The 27,400-nt window shown below is 45.0% G+C and overlaps 1 protein-coding gene across 3 annotated transcripts; it reads left to right on the top strand.

Moving 5' to 3' along the window:
• On the top strand, positions 1–27,400 carry LOC139415055 (mitogen-activated protein kinase kinase kinase 7-like). Of its 3 annotated transcripts, none has more exons than XM_071162815.1 (17): positions 1–807; positions 1,566–1,676; positions 1,797–1,862; positions 2,060–2,105; positions 5,763–5,901; positions 6,577–6,705; positions 8,024–8,148; positions 8,660–8,790; positions 9,044–9,125; positions 9,254–9,378; positions 9,671–9,818; positions 12,840–12,920; positions 16,333–16,400; positions 19,606–19,708; positions 20,051–20,112; positions 20,574–20,689; positions 25,881–27,400. In XM_071162815.1, exons 1-17 carry the CDS (start codon positions 721–723, stop codon positions 26,059–26,061), a joined length of 1,800 nt encoding a protein of 599 aa, XP_071018916.1. In that variant the 5' UTR covers positions 1–720; the 3' UTR covers positions 26,062–27,400. The 3 variants fall into 3 exon arrangements, with proteins under 3 accessions (XP_071018916.1, XP_071018918.1, XP_071018917.1); XM_071162817.1 differs by having other exon boundaries at positions 17–807; positions 25,885–26,108; XM_071162816.1 differs by lacking the exon at positions 12,840–12,920 and having other exon boundaries at positions 17–807.

Genomic DNA, 27,400 nt, shown 5'->3' with positions numbered 1-27,400 from the left:
ATCTGCATGCCATTCGGGACACAAAGCTGGTGGGGCAGAATTCAGGGGAGCACACCCTCTCTGGAGCTGCTGCCTGTAACAACTGCGGAATAAAACAAAAGTAGTTTATAATGGAAGCAAAGTCGTAATTATAAAGTTGTATGTACGCGAGTCAGATGTTTAGAAAAACGCAGGGAAAAACGGTGGACACTTTGATTGTTTGAATTTTAAATGTTGAGGAAATCAATCACCCCATGTCTCGAGCCACTACGCCGGTGGTGCACGGTCTACGGCGGCGAAGGGCTGGCGTGATCAGGCCAGCAATCGGCCTAGTCAAGTGACTCCCAAAGTGTCAGATATAGCTTGCTCGCCAGCTAGCTAACTTGCTGAACTACTTTTGTCAACCAACGTCGTTGACGTCCCTGATGTGGCAATTGAAAGTTGCTGTTTTCAAATTGTGGCTACTACTAGCCATTGTTAATCGACTTTTTAACTAACGTTAGCAAACTACCTTACTAGCTAGCTCAGCTACCAGTTGGCTATGTTGGACTGAGCTAGCTAGCCAGTAAACACAGCTTGCGAGTTCCAGTTTTTAAACTAGATTTATTTCCGTTTTAGGTCCGCCAGTGTCTTGGCAAGTTGTCATGTAAGAGTATTTTTTATTTTTCTTCGTGTACGCGTCTTGCATATTATTATTTTTTACATCTTGGTTTTAATGAATAACTAGTTAGCCAGTTAGCAATGTCTCTGCCATCCGCTGATATGATCGAAACTCCCCCTGGATATCCCTTTGAAGAAATAGATTATGTGGATATTGAAGTTGAAGAGGTAAGTAACAAGTTAGCTATCTCAACATTTGATTGGAACGTGAGGGATCCTATGATGCAGAAGTTGCCACAGTGCGTGATATCGCAATTGTCATGGTTGCTACCATTGTTAATCTACTTTTTAGCTAACGTTAGCAAACTACCTTACTAGTTAGCCCAGCTACCAGCTGGCTATGTTGGACTGAGCTAGCTAGCTAGTCAACAAACAGCTTGCTGGCTAGGTGTGAATCACCCCAGCATGGGGTGTGATGTTGGGTTTGAATCACCCCAACATTGTGAAGTTGTATGGCTCATTCAGTAATCCGGTAAATCAGCTTTTTAACTATGCATGGAATGTTTTGTGCATTATGGTTTTGAAAAGGCCTGGGAATTAAATTACCATAACTATCTCACTAATAGCTATGCCATTCATCAATTATTTTGCCATAGACGTTATGGAGAATGGTCAGTTAGCTATGCTCCAAATCTATTTGACAGGTCTTGTTTTGATTGTAGCTAGCTAACTAGCTGCAGTTCCCCACAGGTGGGCCCCACACATCAGACCCCTCCATCATATCAGCTGACGTTGACTGTCTGCACACAACAGTTTGATTGATATGCTGGATTGTGTAATGGAACTTGTCCACAACAACGGTGTTAGCTTGGCTAATTCCCAAAACACCCAGATGGAAAGTGGCATTAGTAGGGTCATGATAATAATAGACAAATAACATTGCATCCAATACACTTGGCTTATGTCATCTACCTGTTATCTTTCAGGTCGTGGGGAGAGGTGCATTTGGTGTTGTCTGCAAGGCCAAATGGAAAGGCAAAGACGTCGCAATCAAGACAATAGAGAGTGAATCTGAAAGGAAAGCGTTCATAGTTGAGGTATTGTCACATTGTACTGGGATACTAGTAGAGAGATTCTGTAAAGTTATGGCAGGGCAGTTTATTACAACCCAAAGAGATCCTTATTGATTCTCTTCCCTCCTCCTCTCCCCTCCCAAGCTGCGACAGCTTTCGCGTGTGAATCACCCCAACATTGTGAAGTTGTATGGCTCATGCAATATTCCGGTAAGTCATCTTTTTAACCTTGTAGCCTATGGTTTTTGCCAGTTGTTGTAAATACCTTGGAACAGTGGGTTGTTACTGCTATTGGTGTTTCTACAATAAAATCAAGGTAGACAAATGACCAGAACATCGTGGGATACTCTATACCCTAATAACTAGATCTTTTTTTCATTTTTGACGTCACAAATTTTCCGATCTAGGTCTGCCTGGTGATGGAATATGCTGAAGGGGGGTCTCTGTACAATGGTGAGTCAATGGACGATGATGTAGGCAAGCCTACTACTAGGCTTGGGCAGTATCCAGATTGTCGTACCTTCATACTGACCTTGTGCCATCCTAGGATATGAACACAAGGGGCGCTATATTCAAACCACACTGAGTCTGTAATCTGAAGGTTAGCAATGCTAATAAGTACACTATATATACAAAAGTATGTGGGCACCCCAAATTAGTGGATTCGGCTATTTCAGCCACACCGGTTGCGCAGAGATGTATAAAATTGAGCACACAGCCATGCAATCTCTGTAGAGAAACATTGGCAGTAGAATGGCCCATACTGAAGAGCTCAGTGACTTTCAACGTGGCTTTGTCATAGGATGCCACCTTTCCAACAAGTCAGTTTGTCAAATTTCTGCACAGCTAGAGCTGCCCCGGTCAACTGTAAGTGCTGTTATTGTGAAGTGGAAATGTATAATAGCAACTAATAGCAACAACGGCTCAGCCACGAAGTGATAGGCCACATAAGCTCACAGAATGGGACAGCCAAATGCTGAAGCGCGTAGCGCTACCTGCTCCAATGCATAGTGCCAACTGTAAAGTTTGGTGGAGGCATGACAATGCCCCCGTGCACAAAGCGAGATCCATACAGAACTGGTTTGTCAAGATCTGTGTGGAAGAACTTGACTGGCCTGCACAGAGCCCCGACCTCAACCCCATCAAACACCTTTGGGATGAATTGGAATGCCGACTGCGAGCCAGGCCTAATCACCCAACAACAGTGCCCGACCTCAATAATGCACTTTTGGCTGAATGGAAGCAAGTCCCCGCTGCAATGTTCCAACATCTAGTAGAAAGACTTCACAGAAGAGTAGAGGCTGTTATAGCAGCAAAGGGGCACCCAATTCCATATTCATGAACATGATTTTGGAATGTGATGTTTGACAAGCAGGTGTCCACATACTTTTGGGCATGTAGCGTACATTTAACCACTTAGCTAGATGACTAAGTTAGCAAACCAGTTGCACAACTGCAGAGCATTTAGCACATTTTAGACGATTAACTTAATAGTTATAAGATATCTAGCTGGCAAACATTTTGTTTTGAATTCCATATTGTAACCAGGCCACCTTGCGCATGCTGCACAACAATGAATGAGTGACTAAAGCATCCGGTCTCTCTTTGTTGTGTGCTTGTAAACAAAACAACGTGATTGGAGACTACCAGTAAGCATCGTCATGAAAAAAATGTGATGAGTGAAATGAAGAACGCGATCTGCTTTATCTCCTAACGTATTGTACACGTGACCTTGACGGCAGGTATTTAATCAAGTAGCCACAAATATATATATATATATATTTTTTTTTTAAAGCTTCAAAGAAATGGTTTTCGACGGTATTGAGAAACCATCCTGTGGCTATTTCCAAATTCCCTGGTATACCGCCAAGCCGACCTACTTCTCTACCACACACATTGACATGGCATGTATTTACACAAATTTACAAGCCATGTCAAACAAGTGGAAATATTGCAATCAATGTCAATAACTCCAATACCCAAATGCAAACTATGCTCTTATTAACCCTTTACACTCGTACCTTTATACGTGTAGAAAATTGCAGATTTGAGCGTAAATAAGCACCTAAATTGGAATGTACAGTGAGTGACATGCTATAAGTTACATCAGAGCTCAGGCTCTGCGCTTCAGTGTTATATGGGTTTTGAATTACAGCCGTTCTGAACTTGAGCACAGCTCACGACAACAAGTTGCCCCCATCCCTCCTGGTATTTGGGCAATTTTCTTGTTGTCTTAGTGAGGGAAATTCTGTAAATTAAGATGACTTGATCGTAATTTGAAAGATGTGATGTTGAGGATTATAATAAATACCGTTTTGATGTCAAACACCCTTGAGTCCAAATGTGCACATCATAACTCATGTCATATACAGTGTCAGCATTTAGGATCACTATGTTTGATGTACAGTTACAGACGACGTGTTGTCATATCCTGGGTTGTTCTGAACAGAATGAGCCCCTATTTGTTTATTGTGAAGAAAATTTCCCAAGGCGCACACACCTGAATGTATTCATGACTCTTTTCTATGATCTGTTTCTCTGAATTGCCCTGTGAAAGCCTACGTAAGATCGTATTTTATAATTTAGCTAGGCATAGAACAAGCTTTAAAATCATGCCCACCAGACCCAGATTGCGATGTTATAATGGACTGTTTTTGGAATGTATCCAGAGTATTTTCAGATTTCGTTAATGTAAATGTAAAATGCACACATCAACAGTGCAATGTTTTGATTCAGTCTTGTGTGACGTTAACTGTTGCCTTTTGGTCTAATAATTTCTCTGTTGGGCCTCCCGGGTGGCGCAGTGGTTAAGGGCGCTGTACTGCAGCGCCAGCTGTGCCATCAGAGTCCCTGGGTTCGCGCCCAGGCTCTGTCGTAACCGGCCACGACCGGGAGGTCCGTGGCACAATTGGCCTAGCGTCGTCCGGGTTAGGGAGGGCTTGGTCGGTAGGGATGTCCTTGTCTCATCGCGCACCAGCGACTCCTGTGGCGGGCCAGGCGCAGTGCGCGCTAACCAAGGTTGCCAGGTGCACAGTGTTTCCTCCGGCACATTGGTGCGGCTGGCTTCCGGGTTGGCTGCGCGCTGTGTTAAGAAGCAGTACGGCTGGCTGGGTTGTGTATCGGAGGCCAGCCGCATCGGAACCTTCGTCTCTCCCGAGCCCGTACGGGAGTTGTAGTGATGAGACAAGATAATTGGATACCACACAATTGGGGAGAAAAAGGGGTAAAAAAATAATAATTAAAAAAAATAAAATAAATGTATCTTATCTGTTCCATTTAAATTTCGCCTCATCCATATAGGCCAATTCCCATGAGTGTAAAGGGTGACTACTGACATGATTCCTTAGATTGGTCAGGACTTTCACAATGACCTGTTATGTAGTATTGCAGAGTTAGGAAGTGTTCATGGATCCGTTACCAGAAAGGTACATGTGTATTTGAGTGTGGTATTTTAAAATACTTTTTTAAAGTACATCGGTTAAATGCATTGGAGTGTTTGAGGCAGTGTTTTTGACTATTTTCAAATATATACATTAAACTACTTGTCTTTAATAAATAAAATCATAATACTTACTTTGAATGTATGTGAAATTGAGGTATTCAAAATAGTATTTGAACCCAGGTCTGACTCTTACCTGCCCTTTACCCCCCTGACTCCTGTACAAGCACTTTACCCCCTTGAATACTTTTCTACCTCTGAATCTCTGTCAAAGTTATTTAAAGTTGGTGTTCTTAGTTGTGGTCGTCACAACTTTGTTGAATGTTTGAAACTATAACTTTGAAGGTATTCTCTCTGTGTGGGTGTGTGTGTGTGTGTGTGTACGTGCATATTAGTAGTAAACAAGGAAAGTTCTCCCTGGTGAGGACATTTCCCAGGTCCCCACAAGGACAAAGGCTATTTTAGGCTTAGGGGTTAGAGTTTTATAGAAAATATCATTTTGAATGGCAATTCATTTTATGTTCCCACAAGGCTAGTAAAAATTGGTGTATGTGAAAGTGTGTTTGCACTTGTGGACTTTTATGGCTATGGAAGTGTGCGTATGTGCATGCAGGTGTGTTTTGTGTTTATTTCGAGGTGTCTGTGGTAGTGACTGTGTTCTCTGTCCACAGTGCTGCATGGTGCTGAACCCCTCCCCTATTACACTGCTTCCCATGCCATGAGCTGGTGTTTTCAGTGTTCCCAAGGGGTCGCCTATCTCCATGGCATGAAACCAAAGGCTCTCATTCACAGGGACCTCAAGCCACCCAAGTATGCTCCTCCTCACCACCCCCCCCCCCCCTCTCTTGTTTCACTGCCAATAAAGTGCCTTGCTCCCCCACTCAAGGTGTAATTTAATAGATGTGTGTGATATATTATATTATGCAATAGCATCAGAATATTTGTGTCTGACTTTATTAACCAAAATAGCATAGTTTTATTATATATATATTTTTAATGAGAATAGTCAATGGACGGGCTCCAGGCGTCTGCGTGTAAAAGTATTTTACTTATGTCTTTGTTCCATTTCTGTTCAATCTGGCTGCAGTAGTAAGGCCTTAGTGTTTTCATAGTGTGCCCCTGACTGAAATGCTTAGAGTAGCTGTATCGGCTCCAGAGGTTATATATTTGGCTCTGACGGAAAAGACTGGAACCTAACCTTCACGCTCTTTGTGTGACACAGCGGGTGTTGCCAGACTGTGTGGTTGTAAAGTTATTTGCTGAAAGGGATCTGACTTTCCTTTTGTATGCATAAAAATAATCTGACTAGCTGTATTCCCTTTTTTCTCATGTTTTTTTATGATTAGAAATGTTTGCTTTGAAGCTAAAGTGGATTTATTATGTGTTTGTAACCCATTTAGACCTCAGTAGCCTTTAGTAGTTACCCTTACGTTGTCTCACAGATCACTCATTTGAGTGGATCTTTTGTTTACTTGTTTGTTTCAGCCTGCTCCTGGTTGCCGGTGGCACCGTGCTGAAGATATGTGACTTTGGGACAGCGTGTGACATTCAGACCCACATGACCAACAACAAAGGAAGTGCTGCTTGGATGGCCCCAGAGGTGTTTGAAGGCATGTATGAACAGCATGGCAAATGTTTGGAACACGCCATGGGATGCCTGTCCCATCTGTCTTAGAAAGCGCAAATTGGACTGACTCTTTAAGAACAAGGGTATCTAAACAAGTGTAGCCTTTCATAAATGTGTTTATCTAGAGTGCATTGATTGTCAGTGTTTGGTTATGTGATGCTACTGTTGAGAGCAGTGTTTATACAGTAGGGCTTATGGAAGTGATCGTTAATTGTAATGGTGTGCCACTGTGGCTTTATCACTTACTTGATCACTGGAAGTCACCCCAAACACGTAGACGCCACCATTTCTCAAAGCCGGATTGATCTAACACTTCCATTCATATCTTGGGTGGTATTTATTATTAATTATTGTGGTTGTACACACAGACATTTAGAATTGAGGGAAAGATGCAGCATATTGCAGAGACGGTTTCAGTTTCATCCCAAAGAGAATGTACCATTTTAGTCTATGCTCTCAGCCGGTAGTTTAATGCAGGATTTCCCAAACTCGGTCCTGGGGGGCCCCCTGGGTTCACATTTTGTTTTTTGCTCTAGTACTATTCAAATAACCAACTCATCATCAAGCTTTGATTATTTGAATCAGCTGTGCAGCTAGGCGCAAAACAACTATACATGCACCCAGGAGGGGCCCCAGGACCGAGTTTGGGAATCCCTGGCCTAATGTATCTTTGTTTTACAAAACACATTGAGGCAGCCTCTTGTCAAGGGGGTCAGGAGGAAAGGTAATAGTAATTATCTTGTTTAAGGGAGTAACATGATTTCCATGCAATTTAAACAGCTCACATTTGCCCCCAGAATGACCTCCCTCAAGCTAATTTGCATCACGGGGAGAAATGTTATTACAAAAGGCCTTGGCAGCAAAGCAACTTTAAAGTTCCAAATGACACCCTATTCCATATATAAATAAAGGTAAGAAAAAAAATATATAGTGCATTATGGGCCCTGGTCAAAAGAAGTCCGCTAAATAGGGAATAGGGTGCTAAATAGGCAATAGGGTGCCATTTGGGACACAACCCAAACGTCTGTGTGAAGAGTAGTTTAATTCCACAACATAGCCACAGTAATTAAGCATCTCAGGAGTGGCCCTGAACTAAAATTGCCTCCTTATTTTCATCACACATATGTTCTTAAGGTGCGCAGACCAGATGGATGCTCCTGTGCTTTCCCAAGCACATCCCCCTTCTCCCCAACACTCCTCACACATATTAACTGTGCTTTTTTAAGACTTACTTTTCATCAGCCAATCAGAGCAATCTGAAAGGCCCTGAGTGGAGCTGTTTCTCTCATATGTGCTTTCAGGCAGCAATTACAGCGAGAAGTGTGATGTGTTCAGCTGGGGCATCATTCTCTGGGAGGTGATCACACGCAGGAAGCCCTTTGACGAGATTGGAGGGCCGGCCTTCCGCATCATGTGGGCTGTGCATAACGGTGAGTCTAAGAGGAAGTAGGTGGGGGAGCTGAATGAGTTCATCTCTGTGCTGACATGTCAATCACCCTGGCGTCTCAGAGCCGGCTGCCCAGTGAGACCTGCTGTGAGATTAAATGAGTTACGAGGCTGACGGGGAAGCGCAATTAAAAAGACAGACTCACCTGTATAGCGCTCCCTGCTGTTCCCTCCGTCGCACAGTAGAGTGATGGAGCAGAATGCTAACGGAACACGGACTGTCTGAGAACAGGAGCACACCTGGGGACACGACACTACTGCGTCTGTCATTCCAACAAATTAGCGGTGCCACCACAGCAGGGGCTTTCATTTGCATTAGATTAGAAGTGTTTACTTGTACTGAAATTAACTTTCTGGAACTTGATTACATTTTTAAAAGATTGCGTTTGTATAACCTTTGACCTCTCCATTTTATTGTGTTTGGGTGTTTGTATTCATAGTGATAAATGTTGACGTAGTGCGTCGTATCTCTCTGTTTATATTGATAATGTCCAGGCACCCGGCCACCGCTCATCAAGAGCCTACCCAAACCCATTGAGAGCCTGATGACCCGCTGCTGGTCTAAAGACCCCTCCCAGAGACCCTCCATGGAGGAGATAGTCAAGATCATGACCCATCTTATGCGAGTAAGGCCCTCCTACACTCATACTTATAGAGATGCATTAAATGAAATTGAATGCCTTACCAAGATAGCCGCCCTGCAGACAAGTGATCTCCACAGTGTCCATTCCAGTGTTCTTTTGAATTCCGTGCCGACACCGATTCTGGATGCAAGGAGAACTCTTAACCATGGTGTCCTGTTCTCCGACTGCTTGCCTGGTCAGATGGTCAGTGTTGGGAATGTCGCTGTTACGTTTTCTGTCAACCTCTCTTTTCCAGTGCTTCCCAGGATCTGATGAACCCTTGCAATATCCGTACCAGTCTTCAGATGAAGGACAGAGTAGCTCGGCCACCAGTACAGGTAGCTACATCTATATCGTTGAAATAGTGGAAGCTTTTATTATCTGCGTTAGTTTTACGTACATAAAACATCATGGACGTAATGTGGAAATATCTCACGTCTCACCACCTCTCTATTGGGTATTACAGGTTCCTATGTGGATTACACTTGCAACAGCAATAAGAGTGACACAAACATGGAGCATGGGGACTCTCCAGGGAGCAACGACACCATCAAGATCACACCTCAGTTTGCACATCAGTTCAGGCCAAAGGTAACGCAGCAACCTGTACTGGTACTTGGCTTGCCATGTCTATCACAACCATTAAATCTGAACAATTTACTTTGTCAGGTGTCTAGGTGAGAGAAGGTAGACAAATTAATGCAATTAGCTACATTTGTGTGGATATGAACAAAATGATTTAAACAAGCATCGTATGACAGTAATCATGGTCATTTTGACGTAATCATCAGTGCACAAAATGTAATTGAGACTTTTTGACCACACTGAATAAGTAGTGAAATGTATTGTAGGCCAACAGTATCCGTTTTGTCTGTGCTCTCAGGTAGACCCGTTGTGGAGCCTGCCTCTGTCCAGAGGGAGCAGTGTTGAGAGCCTGTCAGAGCGAACACACAGTCTGCTGCCCTCAGAGAGCAAAAGAATGAGCGCAGACCTGTCAGAGCTGGAGCACAGGGTGCCTTTCGCTCCCACAGGTAACGTCAGAATCAACACCCTTCACACACCCCAAAATGGATTATACAAGTGTAGGACTACATATTTGACACATCACACACTTCTAGAAGAGAAGCATACAGTTCATACTTACAGTAATGTTACGTCAGCTAATGAAGTCAGCTTTATTTCAGTACGAGAGAGAGCGCTGGCATCCTACGCCATTAAAGCTACTATCGGGTTGGCAGGTAGCCTAGCGGTTAAGAGCGTTGGGCCAGTAACCAAAAGGTTACTGGTTCGAAGCCCCGAGCCGACTAAGTGAGAGAAAATCAAACTATGATATAACACATATGGAATCATGTGGTAACCACAAAAGTGTTAAACAAATCAAAATAGATTTTATATTTGCAATTCTTCAAAGTAGCCACCCTTTTCCTTTATGACAGATTTGCATACTCTTGGCATTCTCTCAACCAGCTTCATGAGGTAGTCACATGTGTTTCAATGAACAGGTTTGCCTTGTTAATTTGTTGAATTTCTTTCCTTAATGTGCCTTTGAGCCAGTTGTGTTGTGACAAGGTAGGGTGGGTACATAAGATAGCCCTATTTAGTAAAAGACCAAGTCCAGCTTGCAAGAACAGCTCAAATAAGCAAAGAGAAATGACAGTCCATCATTACTATAAGACATGAAGGTCAGTCAATCTGGAACATTTCAAGAACTTTGAACGTTTCTTCAAGTGAAGTCACAAAAACCAAGTGCTATGATGACACTGGCTCTCATGAGGACCACCACAGGAAAGGAAGGCGCAGAGTTGCCTCTGCTGCGGAACATCTCAGATTGCACCACAAATAAATGATTCACAGAGTTCAAGTAGCAGACACATGTCAACATCAACTTCTCAGAGGAGACTGTGTGAATCAGGCCTTGATGATCAAATTTCTGCAAAGAAACCACTACTAAAGGACACCAATAATAAGAAGAGACTTGCCAAGAAACACGAGCAATGGACATTAGACCAGTGGAAATCTGTCCTTTGGTGTGATGAGTCCAAATTTTAGATTTTCGGTTCCAACCACCTTGTCTTTGTGAGACGCAGAATAGGTGAAAGGATGCGGAGGTGGTGTGGGGGTGCTTTGCTGGTGACACTGTCTGATTTATTTAGAATTAAAGGCACACTTAACCAGCATGGCTACCACAGCATTCTGCAGTGATGCGTCATCCCAACTGGTTTGGGCTTAGTGGGACTATTATTTGTTTTTCAACAGGACAATGACCTAACACACCTCCAGGCTGTGTAAGTGCTATTTGACCAAGAAGGAGAGCGATGGAGTGCTGTATCAGATGACCTGGCTGCCACAATCCCCTGACCTCAACCCAATTGAGATGGTTTGGGTTGAGTTGGTCTGCAAAGTGGAGGAAAAGCAGCCAACCAAGAGCTCAGCATATGTGGGAACTCCTTCAAGGCTGTTGGAAAAGCATTCCTCATGAAGTTGGTTGAGAGAATGGCAAGAGTTCAAAGCTGTCATCAGGGAAAAGGGGGGCTACTTTGCAGTGGTGTAAAGTACTTATGTAAAAATACTTTAATGTGTTACTTAAGTTGTTTTTTGGTGTATCTGTATTTTACTATTTATATTTTTGACTACTTTTACTTCACTACATTCCTTAAGAAAATATTGTACTTTTTCTCCATACATTTTCCTTGACACCCAAAAGTACTCGTTACGTGAATGCTTAGCAGGACAGGAAAATAGTCAAATTCACGCACTTATCAACCAAACATCCCTGGTCATGCTTCTGATCTGGCGGACTCACTAAACGCACATGCTTCGTTTGTAAGTTGTCTGAATGTTGGAGTGGCTTTCCGGTTTGCTTAATATAAGTATGATAGTTGGGTACTTTTCCCACCACTACTACTTTGAAGAATCTAAAATATATTTGTTAAACTTTTTGGGGGGGTTACAACATGATTCCATGTGTGTTATTTCATAGTTTTGATGTCTTCACTATTATTCTGCAATGTAGAAAATAGTACAAATAAAGACAAACCCTGGAATGAGTAGGTGTGTCCAAACTTTTGACTGGTACTGTTAAGTTGCTTTGGATAAGTGTGTCTGCTAAAATGACTTCAATGTAAATCATGTCTCCCTGTCTGTCAAGATGCATTTCATCTGCTTTCATCTCTGAGGTGATTCCTCATGTAAGCTCCTCCATATGCCCCTCAGCACTGGTGCCAGTCATCTCCCCTCCTTCACACAGATCTAAGGCTCAGGCTGAGCTTTATAGACAGGCATCCCAATTCTGATCTTTCTTCCACTAATTGGTCTTTTGACCAATCACATCGGATCTTTTTCAGAGCTGATCTGATTGTTCCAAAGACCAATTAGTGGAACAAAAAGATCAGAATTGGGCTGCCTGTCTAAACACAGCCAGAGAGAATGCCTTTCATCATTCATCATCTGTCTTGTCAAAATTAAGCTTCCAAGGCATGAGTAAGCTACAATTAGCCTTAGTCTCTATTTGTCAGGGTTTTTCCTCACGTGTTCTTTTCATCTTAATGTGAGACTGTTTTCTGTGAAATATCTTCAGTTGTCGGTCTTATTGTATAGAATTATTTCACATTGTTGATGCTGTACATGGTATATCATATGAATATTAGTTTGAAATGTAATCTATTTAGCTTTATCATCTGTTTATCTTCAGTGCTCCTCAATGGTTACTATAAATTACAGTATTCGGTGCCATCAATATGGTTTGATCAATTTATTTTATTCCAATTATCATACATATTCTATTGGTACAGTCAAACAGTTTGTTAACCAAATGCCTGTCATGTCTGTGCTGAGACTTCCTATGCAGTATTGCTAGCACTGTGTTGTGAAACTAACCAACCAACCTTAGGACAGGATGCATGTTGCCCGTGCATTGTGCATGTATGTGCTCTGCATGTCAATACAGTCCAGAGGGGAGTGAGGAGAGAGCAGCGTCTGACATGTATGCTCCAGCTCTGGGCCCTCTCTTTGTCTGCATGTGTACGCCAGCTATGTGTGTGTATTTGTTGCAGCACGTCCCCAGTATAAACGAGGCCACCGTAAAACGGCGTCATTTGGCACCATTCTGGACGTTCCCAAGATCGTCGTCACAGGTACCAGTGCGGACTACCAGGCTACCTGGTACCCTGGGTATAGCTGGCTTGGCTGAACTGAATCAGTGGGTTGCTCTGACACTGCTGGGCCTTTAGTGTCTGTTACTCCAGGTCTCACAGGCTACAGGGGTGCTTGTAGTCAATGCGTCTCAAATGTCACCCTATTTCCTATAGAGTCCCTATGGGCCCTGGTCAAAAGTAGAGGACTAAATATGGAATAGGGTGCCATTTGGCATGCAGTTCTTATATTCTGCCTTGACACTTTACAATTGAATTGAAGTAAGGGATATTATTTAGTAAGGGGATATTACCACCAGTGATGACTCAATACAAATCAGTATTGAGGCTATGGATGATGATAAACCTGGAGTAACACACGCAGATCTCTTTTCCTCTGTCTTTTGTGGTTTTGTTAGACGTTAAGAGGGACATGGGTTACACATGATGGCGGTCTTATCTGTGTTTCACCCTCCAGGCACAGGATGCTGATCAAGCTGTTTCGATTCACACAGATCCATCTTTTAATCAACATATCTAATCCAGATTCATGGATGAATCCAAACGTGTTAGGCTGATGTGCAAAAACAATAGAATAGGCTGTTGATTAAGGGGCACGTCATCAGGTTATTTTTATCATGCCATCAGAAGGGGGGGTGAAATGGATGTGATAAGATTCATAACTCATGGCCCTGTCTGTTTCTCAGATGTCCTTCTGGCTTTGCTGCAGGCATGCAGGGAGTAAATCGGTTGGCTTGGCTTGCTCTCTCAGCTCGTCCTTGTCTTTCATGCATAGAGGACATCTGTTAAAAGCTTCTTTTTTTTTCTCTTTGCATCCATTAACTTGGTCGATTTGATTGATTTACCTCACATTGAGGGTCACAGCTATTATTACCACCCAAGATGAGGATGAAGGAAACGGGGACAGCAGCACTGGATTTCAAACAAAAAAAGGCCTTTCTATTTAGGAAGGAGGAGCTGCGAGAGACATGTTGAAGGAGAAGTTAATTAATCAGTGACTAAAGGAGAGGGCTGACGTAAGGGGATATTAAAGGTATGACAAGGTTGTTATAACTATGTGGCACACCTAGATGTCACTCATTTCTTCAGTTCATTTGAACCCAGTCTCCATTTAGTAGTTTAATTAGTATGAAGCATTTCAAGTTTTTTGAAGTTCTGGATTGGCATTCTAAATAAAATGTCTATTCAGTGTTATCATAGTAGGTTGGGACTTCAAATGGCTATGCTCACAAGCACCTCTGTTGCCATACTTTAAAACATGATTATTATTATAATTTTTTTAATTTGACCCCTTTTTCTCCACAATTTCGTGGTATCCAATTGTTTTAGTAGCTACTATCTTGTCTCATCGCTACAACTCCCGTACGGGCTCGGGAGAGACGAAGGTTGAAAGTCATGCGTCCTCCGATACGCAACCCAACCAAGCCGCACTGCTTCTTTACACAGCGCGCATCCAACCCGGAAGCCAGCCGCACCAATGTGTCGGAGGAAACACCCTGCACCTGCTGTTGCCATACTTGACAGCAGCTAAGTATATTATTTTTACACGTGAAATAACAATCACACAATGACAGGACCTTATTCTGATCTACAGTGCCTTCAGAAAGTATTCACGCCACTTGACCTTTTCCACATGTTGTTGTGTTACAGCCTGCGTTTAATTTGAAACCCCATTGAGGTTTTATGTCACTGGCCTACACACAATACCCAAAATGTCAAATTGGAATGAGGTTTTTAGACATTTCTACAAATTTTATTAAAAAGAAAAAGCTGACATGTCTAAGTATTCAACGCTTTTGTTATGGCAAGCTTAAATAAGTTAGGCCAAATATACACTGGAATTGCTTGCACAGATGACGTTCAATGTTCCTGAGTAGTAAGATTTGAAAATGACTGTCATGGAATGATCAACAACCAACTTGACAGAGCTTGATATTTTTTTTCAAAGAATAATGTGCAAATATTGTACAATCCAACTAGAGACCAAGAAAGACTCCGCTGTAATCCCTGCCAAAGGTGATTCTTACATGTGGTGACTCAGGGGTGTGAATACTTATGTAAATTAGATATTTCTGTGTGTTAATTTTCAACACATTTTTCTAACTTCCATTTTGAATTCAGGCTGTAACACAACAAAATTTGTGATAAGTCGAATGGGTATGAATACTTTCTGAAGGCACTGTATAGGCCTAGAGCAACAACTACTGCAGTGACAAATGAGCATTTGTCTCAATCCAACATTCAATGTATTGTTTGTTTCTGTGTGTGTCTGCCTGCCTGTGTGTAGTGTCTTTGTTTCTGAGTTTTGTGCATTAAGAGAGGTCAAGGTAGTTTTAGATGTTCGCTTCCATATCATGTAAAAAGTTATGCATTCACAATATTGTAGTTTAGAAAGAAAAAATCAGTTGTTGAGGGTATTGTTTAGTTACATTTCTAACTTCAATTGTCCCAAATAGTTTTTTAATGGTTTCCACCTTTAATATTGCCCTTGTTGCAGTAGTTCAAATGTGGTATGGGTCTGAGATTGATGCCGAGGGGTGTGCGGAGGGTAAAAAAGACCTCCAGTGCTCCCATCGCCAGAAAATTCCCAGCAGCTGAATATTCCAACTCTGAAAACAACCAACTCAGAAGACATTGTTCATAATTCTCCAGCATAGATCAAACTAATAATACTTCTAACTGCCAGATGGCTATAATTTCACCTGTTATTCTGACAATGTCAGGCAGGTCAGAGCCAACCTCAGGTTTACCTTGGCTGGGGATGAAGGAGTGGAGGCAGGTCAGAGCCAACCTCAGGTTTACCTTGGCTGGGGATGAAGGAGTGGAGGCAGGTCAGAGCCAACCTCAGGTTTACCTTGGCTGTGGATGAAGGAGTGGAGGCAGGTCAGAGCCAACCTCCGGTTTACCTTGGCTGGGGATGAAGGAGTGGAGGCAGGGTGCAGATCAGGGCCAGACCAGACCTGATTGTGCTATTCAGCACAGGACCCCCCTGCCCGTTGGCCTTTGCTGGGCCTCAGACAAGACGTGCTATGAACCCTAAAATACCCTAGTTTCCCATCACCAGCATCCCCCCCCCCCCCCCCCAAAAAAAAAAAGCAGATCTGCACAAACGTGACACAGTGAGGCCTAGCTATTCATGTGGTAGGTGTGTGTGTGTTGTGCCGTGTTAGTGTTGGGGTTGAGGGGGATGACTACTACGCTATGGTCATGCTATGGGCATACCAGAGCACATGTGACTGGCCAAGGAGTCGGGGGTTAAATCTGTGCAAATGTCCTGTCTCTGTGTGGCTCTGTGGTTTGGATACCCCACTTTTCACAGACCTCAGACAGACAAGTCCCCCTGGAACTGTCTCTAGGTTTTAACGGTTCCCCTATCTCTCTATCCTGTCCACAGCCACCTGTGAGGCGCAGAGACGGAGATCTGTACAGGACCTCCCTGGGGTCGGCACAGAGTCCAGCCAGGTAAGATGCTCTACAGTAGGACAGCCAGGTAAGATGCTCTGCAGTAGGACAGCCAGGTAAGATGCTCTGCAGTAGGACCGCCAGGTAAGATGCTCTGCAGTAGGACAGCCAGGTAAGATGCTCTACAGTAGGACAGCCAGGTAAGATGCTCTACAGTAGGACAGCCAGGTCAGATGCTCTACAGTAGGACAGCCAGGTCAGGTGCTCTACAGTAGGACAGCCAGGTCAGGTGCCCTACACTGGGACAGCCAGGTCAGGTGCCCTACACTGGGACAGCCAGGTCAGGTGCCCTACAGTAAGACAGCCAGGTCAGGTGCCCTACACTGGGACAGCCAGGTCAGGTGCTCTACAGTAGGACAGGTAAGATGCTCTACAGTAGGACAGCCAGGTCAGGTGCTCTACAGTAGGACAGCCAGGTCAGGTGCCCTACAGTAGGACAGCCAGGTCAGGTGCCCTACACTAGGACAGCCAGGTCAGGTGCCCTACACTAGGACAGCCAGGTCAGGTGCCCTACACTAGGACAGCCAGGTCAGGTGCCCTACACTAGGACAGCCAGGTCAGGTGCCCTACACTAGGACAGCCAGGTCAGGTGCCCTACACTAGGACAGCCAGGTCAGGTGCCCTACACTAGGACAGCCAGGTCAGGTGCCCTACACTAGGGCAGCCAGGTCAGGTGCCCTACCCTAGGGCAGCCAGGTCAGGTGCCCTACTCTAGGACAGCCAGGTCAGGTCCCCTACTCTAGGACAGCCAGGTCAGGTGCCCTACCCTAGGACAGCCAGGTCAGGTGCCCTACACTAGGACAGCCAGGTCAGGTGCCCTAGTCTAGGACAGCCAGGTCAGGTGCCCTAGTCTAGGACAGCCAGGTCAGGTGCCTTACTCTAGGACAGCCAGGTCAGGTGCCCTACTCTAGGACAGCCAGGTCAGGTGCCCTACTCTAGGACAGCCAGGTAAGATGCTCTACAGTAGGACAGGTAAGATGCTCTACAGTAGGACAGCCAGGTCAGGTGCTCTACAGTAGGGCAGTCAGGTCAGGTGCCCTACACTAGGACAGCCAGGTCAGGTGCCCTACACTGGGACAGCCAGGTCAGGTGCCCTACACTGGGACAGCCAGGTCAGGTGCCCTACACTGGGACAGCCAGGTCAGGTGCCCTACACTGGGACAGCCAGGTCAGGTGCCCTACACTGGGACAGCCAGGTCAGGTGCCCTACACTGGGACAGCCAGGTCAGGTGCCCTACACTAGGACAGCCAGGTCAGGTGCCCTACACTAGGACAGCCAGGTCAGGTGCCCTACACTAGGACAGCCAGGTCAGGTGCCCTACACTAGGACAGCCAGGTCAGGTGCCCTACACTAGGGCAGCCAGGTCAGGTGCCCTACACTAGGGCAGCCAGGTCAGGTGCCCTACACTAGGGCAGCCAGGTCAGGTGCCCTACACTAGGGCAGCCAGGTCAGGTGCCCTACACTAGGGCAGCCAGGTCAGGTGCCCTACACTAGGGCAGCCAGGTCAGGTGCCCTACACTAGGGCAGCCAGGTCAGGTGCCCTACCCTAGGGCAGCCAGGTCAGGTGCCCTACCCTAGGGCAGCCAGGTCAGGTGCCCTACCCTAGGACAGCCAGGTCAGGTGCCCTACCCTAGGACAGCCAGGTCAGGTGCCCTACACTAGGACAGCCAGGTCAGGTGCCCTACTCTAGGACAGCCAGGTCAGGTGCCCTACTCTAGGACAGCCAGGTCAGGTGCCCTACTCTAGGACAGCCAGGTCAGGTGCCCTACTCTAGGACAGCCAGGTCAGGTGCCCTACTCTAGGACAGCCAGGTCAGGTGCCCTACTCTAGGACAGCCAGGTCAGGTGCCCTACTCTAGGACAGCCAGGTCCGGTGCCCTACTCTAGGACAGCCAGGTCCGGTGCCCTACTCTAGGACAGCCAGGTCAGGTGCCCTACTCTAGGACAGCCAGGTCAGGTGCCCTACTCTAGGACAGCCAGGTCAGGTGCCCTACTCTAGGACAGCCAGGTCAGGTGCCCTACTCTAGGACAGCCAGGTCAGGTGCTCTACACTAGGACAGCCAGGCCAGGTGCCCTACACTAGGACAGCCAGGCCAGGTGCCCTACACTAGGACAGCCAGGTCAGGTGCTCTACACTAGGGCAGCCAGGTCAGGTGCCCTAAAGTAGGGCAGCCAGGTCAGGTGCCCTACAGTAGGGCAGCCAGGTCAGGTGTCCTACACTAGGACAGCCAGGTCAGGTGCTCTACAGTAGGGCAGCCAGGTCAGGTGCTCTACAGTAGGGCAAGGCCTGGATTGACTAGTGTAACAAAATAAGCCTTTCACAGAGGGGAAAATGCATGTTATGAAAGCTTTCTCAAAAGCTTTTTGGTGGTATCGTATCTTTTCTCTCTCTCTCTCTGAATTGCATTGCATTTTAACTGATCGTGTTTTGCTTCCTCGGAGGATTTGATGCATGCTCGATCAAACATGGTGTCCAATGGCGGAAAAGCTAAGTGATGTAATGGAGAATGTCACTGTTGCGAAGATGAATATGTTCCAGGTGTAGAAAGAACATTCTCTTGTCTCCCTGTGCATTTCTTTTGCAGTAGCAAAATTCCTGTTTAGTTTAAAGATGAAGTAGACTCTGGACCTGTATTGATTTATATTTGTATTGTTCTTGTCTGATACCTTTTTGCACAAGGTTATCTGTGGAGATCAACTTGTGAGTTCCCAGTAGTGGGAAGGAGTGTTTTCCTCTGGTTTTCTTACATGTTTCTCTCTTTCGGGAGTGTGTACATAACCCCAGACAGACTTAAGACTTTGTTTTTCACACTTTACTTGACAAACTATACGTTGTTTCACCCCACTGAAAGAGGCTCAGGATTCCCATGTGGGATTTTGTTGCCGTCTGAAGCCATGGGATGACAGCTATAATAATTGTTGACTTTACTTGAGGTTCTGGTGTTTTGTGTTCAGTGGACAAAAGCAATAGCGGTCCTGTATGGCTCAGTTGATAAACCATGACGCTTGTAACGCCAGGATTGTGGGTTCAATTCCCAAGGCCACCCACTCGTAAAATGTATGCACGACTAAGTTGCTTTGGATAAAAGCGTCTACCAAATGAAAAATTATTATTTATAGGGACATTTTGTGGACATGTGTTTCCACCTCTGATCTTCTACGATTGGCTGTATGAGTGATTGACAGTGTTGTTGGCCTGTTACAGGGGAGCCGGAACAGCAGCAGGTCCTCCAGTCCCAGTGTGAGGATGATGCCGCCTGATAAGACCAGCAGCAGAGGCTATAGCTTCTCTCCCGATGACCCCACAGGTACAGTAGTATTGGTGGCAGGTAGCCTAGCGGGTTAGAGCGCTGGGCCAGTAACCAAAAGGTAGCTAGTTCCAAGGCGTCAAGGTGAAAAATCTGCCCTTGAGCAAGGCCTTAACCCTAATTGCTCCAGGGTCACCGTTGATGATGGCAGACCCTGGCCGTGACCCCACTCTCCGAAGGGGGAGTTGGGATATGCAAAAAGACAAGGGTCTATTTCTGTTGAAGGACTTCTGGAGTCTATTGATAACTGAATGCCTGCCCAGTGGACTCGGCTTACATCGAGTCCACTACTGTCACTGTCAGAGCAACAAAAAAACATGAGTCTTGCTCTCTCCTGCCCAGATACCAACGGCTCAGACAACTCCATTCCCATGGCATATCTCACTCTGGACCACCAGCTGCAGGTAGGGAATCATTTCATACTGTCCCTGTCCTCCCCTGTCCCTGTCCTGCTAATGTTAAGCATTATTTTATACCACGATACATCTTGTTCTCACTCCCATCCCATTCAACTATTTGTGTGGACCTGTCCAAAAACAATATGGTGTCACAGTGAATCTTTTTTTTTTGTGTGTGTGTGTGTTGATATGCTATTTTGTTTTAATTGAAATGTTGATGTTTTCCCCACTCAAAGATGATTTCAACAACACTGCAAATTGACTAATTCAATTAGGGCAGGATAGCATACTTTTCTCAGAGGTTATCTAAAAAGAGGAATGTCTGTATAAATATCCACTGGCAACGGCGGTGAGATATTTTGTATATTTTTAAAAGCTCAGATGAATCTGATAAACTCTAAAATGTATTTATGTCATCTAACTGGATATATGCTTCCAAATCAATTAATCGCATGGTTTATTTTCAGCCTCTCGCTCCTTGCCCAAAATCCAAAGAGTCCATGGCTGTGTTTGAGCAGCACTGTAAAATGGCCCAGGAGTACCTAAAAGTGCAGACAGAAATCGCCTTGCTGATCCAGAGAAGGTAAATAGTGAACATTTACTGTACCTCTCCATCTTGTAGGGCAAGCGTTCAGCCACCACCAAAGGGCTGAGGTAATGCTCTGTTCTTTCAGTCTGTTAGCGCTCCAGAGTTCAGTGTAATTAACTCTAGTCTGTACTGTAGGCCCTGCTGAATGTGACAATACACATCTGTGCGATCCAAGCAGACAAAAATGTCTCCCCGTTTAAGGGGGTGATCTGTCTTGTGACTAACAGAACAAGCAGCTCCATCAGATGTGAAACATGTATTTAGACTTGGGCATATGACTGCTGAGGGCAGAGGTCCACCCAAAGGCAATTACTAATTTAAATGACCAATGACATTCAAACAGGCCTGCTAAGCTGTGCAAGTCGAGCGTTGTGAAACAACTGGCTGTGTTTGGATGAAGAGCTAATCTCCTATTCATAGACCATGACTTTAGCAAGGAATTACCACATTTGTGGAATCAGCGGTTTTCTCACAGAAGCGATTGAATGCTTTGGTGCTTCGTCATCCACCAGCCTCTCAGCTGTGCTTATTGCATGTGATGCTATTCCTCTGTTCAAGCACAGAGTAATTCACATTAATTCACAGTTGTCTTAATCACATTTTTTATTATTACTTAAAGGTGCGATATGCAGAAATTGCACCTCCATTTCCTGGTTGTTAAAATTGTAATAATTTGCCTAATTTCAGTTTGTGCCAAAACAAGCAATGGATAGTGTAGAGCAGTGATTCTCAACTGGGGAGTCACGGGAGGATTTTAAAGGGTCGCGGGACTTGTGCAAGAATAATAAAATAACATTATTTGCTGACTTAACACATGCAGTGTGTCTGCAGTGGTGAAATGGCTAGCTACATTTGGACTCGGAGGGGTTCACGCTCCACTCACTCACTGCCCAATACAATAAATTCTCCCCCCACGCGCACACACACACACACTGATCCAATGAAATGACACATTTCGCTACATCTGCAATAACATCTGCAAAATGTGTATGTGACCAATAAACATTTAATTTGACAAACTGATCCAATAAAAATGTAATTCTGCAACATTGTTTTAAATGTGACACGTCCAATCCGATAATACAGATCTTCTTCTGACAGCTAGCTTGATTGACAGCTAACTACGCAGAGGTGTTCTGCAGGCATTGCACATGTGGACAGTTGGATGTCATTTAGCTCATGTAGTCTAGCTGTCAGAGTAAAATCATGGACCAGTTTTTTTTAAACGTGCAGCTCCCTCTTCATCTACTGCTGCTACCAACGTCAACAACAAGGCAGACAACCTGGTCCCTGTCAAGAAGAGAAAATACCAACCGACTTCATCAAATATAGTTTTATATAGAAGAGGCAGGGTGAGTGTAGACCGCAACGAGCTGTTCGCTAATGAGAACATGAAACCCAAAATGAAAAGGCATCTGGGCACCAAGCATCCAAGCCACAAAGACAAGACAGCTGACTTTATTTTTTTTTTTTAAAGGAAATGTCAATATCTGGAGGCCTCACAAGATTCATTGAAGAACGTCTGCATGGTACAAGAAAAGGCACTTTGTGCATCATACCTTGTGGCCCAGCGTATTACTAAGTGCAACAACAAAAAAACAGCACAGAGGATCTCATACTCCCTGCTGCGATTGATAAATGCACTGAAATCTTCGGGGAGTCAGCCGCAACATACTTAAAACTATACCCATATCCAATGACACTATGAGGAGGAGAATCCCGGACATGTCTGGGGACATAACGTGCCAGACATCAGAGTACATCAGTGCAAATTTCCATTACGCACTGCAGCTTGATGAATTCACAGATATGGCTAACCATGCAATTCTAATGGTCTATGTCAGACACGTCTGGGATAATAACTTTGCGAAGCAGTTCCTTTTTAGTGTCGATTTGCCCACCACCACCACTCCAGAGGCTGTCTTTAGCACAATGGATATGTTCCTGGCCTCCGTGGGACTGGCCTGGGATGGGTGTGTCGGTGTGACCACAGATGAGGCAGCTGCCATGACGGGACAGCACTGTGGAGTAGTAAAGCGGATCCTGAAGAGAGCACCGAGTGCGACGTGGATCCACTGCTTCCTACACAGGGAGGCTTTGGCAGCGAAGGACATCATGGCTGTGCTCCACGCCACTCTCCACAATGTGAGTGAAAAGTGGTTGTTTCCAGGCCTTCTGCAGGGATTTGGGGAGGGAGCACCAGCAGGTGTTTCCAGGCCTTCTGCAGGGATATGGTGAGGGAGCACCAGCAGGTGTTTCCAGGCCTTCTGCAGGGATATGGCGAGGGAGCACCAGCAGGTGTTTCCAGGCCTTCTGCAGCGATATGGCGAGGGAGCACCAGCAGGTGCTTTATCATGCAGAGGTCCACTGGCTTTCCAGGGGTAAACTGCTGGGTCGCTTTTATGAGCTTCGAACATTTCGATTGTGAGGAATGGCTCTCGCAAGTTGCCTACCTGGCAGATATTTTTAACCATCTGAATTCGCTCAAGGGAGGGGTCATAATCGATTTTAACAGATGGACAAAGTGAATGGCTTCCAGATGAAGCTTACCATTTGGGCAAATCATGTTTCTAATGGGAGGATTGACGTGTTTCCCAATGCTGATTTTCGAGATTCAGAATCTGATCAACATAAGGCACACTGAAAAATAAATAGTTAAACAGCATCTTGTCAAGCTGCAGGGAAGGTTTTGCGACTACTTCCTGGAGGAGAACAGGAGACTAGACGACTGGACCCGGGACCCCTTTTGAGTGGAGATGGGAAGCGTCACGTTGCCAAGTAATGAATAGGATCAGCTGGTGGAGCTGTCATTTGATAGCGGACTGAGCATGCACTTCCTGGAAATGACACTGCCATTCTGCTGCAGCGTAATGAGAGAGTATCCTGCTCTCACCTGTCATGAGTCATTAATAAAGAATTCCTAATGATTGTTGTTTCTTCTATTTGAAACACAGGTATGTGTTACTGAGTCTGATCATGTATTACACCCCACTCCTGAACTGGTCGCCTAATTAAATGGCTTATTCTCTTGAATTGATAATACATGTTTTCTCAGTTAATATGGCTGTGTAATGACTTTCTTTAATACCATAATTGAGTCTATTTTGCAAGTGAAACCTGCCCAAGAATGCAACATTACAACATGTTATCATCAACAGTCCATAATATTGGGTTGTGACTTTCAAATTTGGGTCCCCAGACAAAACCAGTTGTGTAGAGAATCATTGTTCCCTCTAAACTGCTGTAAAATATATTTTCATTAAATCAAAAATATAGTATTTTCAGCTGGTTTACAAAACCAAAAGTAGATGACACAAAACAGATACCGGGGAACAGTGGGTTATCTGCCCTGTTCAGGGGCAGAACGACAGATTTTCACCTTGTCAGCTCGGGGATTCGATCCAGCAACCTTTCGGTTACAGGCCCAACGCTCTAACTACATTTCTATGTGAATGTGGTCGGGTCACCCAAAAAGTTACATATTGCAGCTTTAATGGCATATCCCTTTCCTTTTTTTCTTGTTCTCATTCTGTATGCTTTTCTCTCTCCTCTCCGTCGCCTTTCTTTTTAATCTTAGTCATGTTTGTATTTTCTTATGTAAACTGCACTGCAATTAAGTTTTCTGTATTGTAAAGTGCACCATTGTGGCACATATAAAAAAAGAAACGTCCTCTCACTATCAACTGCGTTTATTTTCAGCAAACTTAACGTGTAAATATTTGCATGAACATAAGATTCAACAACTGAGACATAAACTGAACAAGTTCCACAGATGTGATTAACAGAAATGGAATAATGTGTCCCTGGACAAAGGGGAAGTCAAAATCAAAAGTAACCGTCAGTATCTGATGTGGCCACCAGCTGCATTAAGAACTGCAGTGCATCTCCTCATGGACTGCACCAGATTTGCCAGTTCTTGCTCTGAGATGTTACCCCACTCTTCCACCAAGACACCTGCAAGTTCCCGGCCATTACTGGGGGGAATGGCCTTAGCCCTCACCCTCCGATCCAACAGATCCCAGACGTGCTCAATGGGATTTGAGATCTGGGCTCTTCGCTGGCATTGGCAGAACACTAACATTCCTGTCTTGCAGGAAATCACTCACAGAACGAGAGGTATGGCTGGTGGCATTGTCATGCTGGAGGGTCATGTCAGGATGAGCCTGCAGGAAGTGTACCACATGAGGGAGGATGATGTCTTCCCTGTAACGCACAGCATTGAGATTGCCTGCAATGACAACCAGCTCAGTCCGATGATGCTGTGACACACCGCCCCAGACCATGACGGACCCTCCACCTCTAAATTGATCCCACTCCAGAGTACAGACCTCGGTGCAACGCTTATTCCTTTGACAATAAACGCGAATCCGACCATCACCCCCGGTGAGACAAAACCGCCACTCGTCAGTGAAGAGCACTTTTTTACCAGTCTTGTCTGTTCCAGCGACGGTGGGTTTGTGCCCATAGGCGACATTGTTGCCGGTGATGTATGGTGAGGACCTGCCTTACAACAGGCCTACATGCCCTCAGTCCAGCCTCTCTCAGCCTATTGCGGACAGTCTGAGCACTGATGGAGGGATTGTGTGAGCACTGATGGAGGGATTGTGTGTTCCTGGTGTAACTCGGGCAGTTGTTGTTGCCATCCTGTACCTGTCCCGGAGATGTGATGTTCGGCTGTACCGATCCTGTGCAGGTGTTGTTACACGTGGTCTGCCACTGCGAGGAAGATCAGCTGTCTGTCCTGTCTCCCTGTAGCGCTGTCTTAGGAATCTCACAGTATGGACATTGCAATTTATTGCCCTGGCCACATCTGCAGTCCTCATTCCTCCTTGCAGCATGCCTAAGGCATGTTCACGCAGATGAGCAGGGACCCTGGGCATCTTTCTTTTGGTGTTTTTCAGAGTCAGTAGAAAGGCCTCTTGTGTCCTACGTTTTCATAACTGTGACCTTAATTGCCTACCGTCTGTAAGCTGTTAGTGTCTTAACGACCGTTCCACAGGTGCACGTTCATTAATTGTTTATGGTTCATTGAACAAGCATGGGAAACAGTGTTTAAACCCTTTACAATGAAGATCTGTGAAGTTATTTGGATTTTTACGAATTTTCTTTGAAAGACAGGGTCCTGAAAAAGGGACGTTTCTTTTTTTGCTGAGTTTGTGTAAATGATACCAATCTATATCTCCAGGAAGGAGTTGATCGCTGAACTGGACCAAGATGAGAAGGACCAGCAGAACACGTCCCGCCTGGTCCAGGAGCACAAGAAGCTGCAGGAGGAGAATAAGTCTCTGTCCACCTACTACCAGAAGTGCAAGAAGCAGCTGGAACTGATCCGCGCCCAACAACCGAAGAGACAGGGCACCTCATGATGATCAAGCTGGCCCCTACCTGACTCATGCTGCAGAGACACAAACAAACTCTCCCCATGTCATATCCCCTGTTCTCCTCCTCTTCCTCTTCTCTTCCTCTCCTCTACTGATCTGGGTCACCTGTAGTCTGGTCTGCAACCCAAACCTCTACTGTTCTGGGTCACTTGGAGTCTGGTTTCAAACCCTAACCTCTACTGTCCTGGGTCAGCTGTAGTCTAGACTGAAACCCAAACCCTACCTGCAAAACATTTGCCACTATCTCTCTCCTCCTCCCTCTGCCCTATGTTAGCTATGATCTCAACCTAGGTGCCCCCGCCCACCAGCACCTGGGCCCTGTAGGTTCCAGTGGATCTTGTTTTACCTTGTACTGTAAAGAGACCTGTGTTTTACTGTATACCTGCATGTTGCGTCATAGACACACTGCTGATAACATGGAATGGACAATAAGGTGCACTCAAGCATCCTGTTATGGAAAGTCTCTGTGTCCATATGTATGCACATCTTTACAGTATATTCTTTGATTGCAGACCAAAACAATCAGCATCTATCTACCCTCTCTGTCCATAAAGAGCTGTAGTCATGAGGTTGTGATTGCCCTAGATACAGTGAACACAAAGGGCAGAGGAGTGGGCTTCTATCCCTCAATGGTCAGCCATCCTTTGGGTCAGAAAGGATGCTTCTTGAGGTGTGAGTCCTGTACAGTAACCTCCTATTGCCTTGTGTTCCACAGCCTGATGGGAAGGGGAGGCCAGTGAGGGGTGTGAAATATGTTTGTCTCTATTGCTCTCAGGGCCCCTCGGACCCTCCCCTGGGCTGCCTGGTCCGTGTGTGTGTCCTCTTCCCACAGTCCAGTCCTCCCGTTGGTTAGTCCGCCCCTGACCTGTCTTCCTTACTGGCTAGTGGCCATGTGTCCTTGAGAATGTGAAAAACAGATGGACGTGTGAGTTACGTTCAGAATTTGGCGTTTTTAATGAATTACGAACTGAATTTATTTGACTGTGATCACTAAGTTCTAAGTGTGTTTTTTACCCTCTTAGGCAGAAATAGACACTCTTGTATCTATATAATGTAGAATCTCTGTTCTCGCTCCTAGTTTTTATGGCAGCATAACCCCTCACAGAAGAAATCCACCACAACCTGACAACCTATCTGAAACTATTTCATGTAAGTTGCATTCATTTTAACGGTGGATGTATTTTAGATATGCCTTGCATATCCATGATGTGTCTGTGGATAAAAAAAAGAATGTCTTGACACAAGCAAAATATGAGACTTATTTTTTCAACCTGCTTAAGTAAAAAATAAACTTTGTACGAGGTTGAAAGTGCAACATGTTTAA

The sequence above is a fragment of the Oncorhynchus clarkii genome, chromosome 8, assembly GCF_045791955.1.
Source record: "Oncorhynchus clarkii lewisi isolate Uvic-CL-2024 chromosome 8, UVic_Ocla_1.0, whole genome shotgun sequence".
Lineage (NCBI taxonomy): Eukaryota > Metazoa > Chordata > Actinopteri > Salmoniformes > Salmonidae > Oncorhynchus > Oncorhynchus clarkii.
This window is presented reverse-complemented; position numbering and strand designations above follow the sequence as displayed.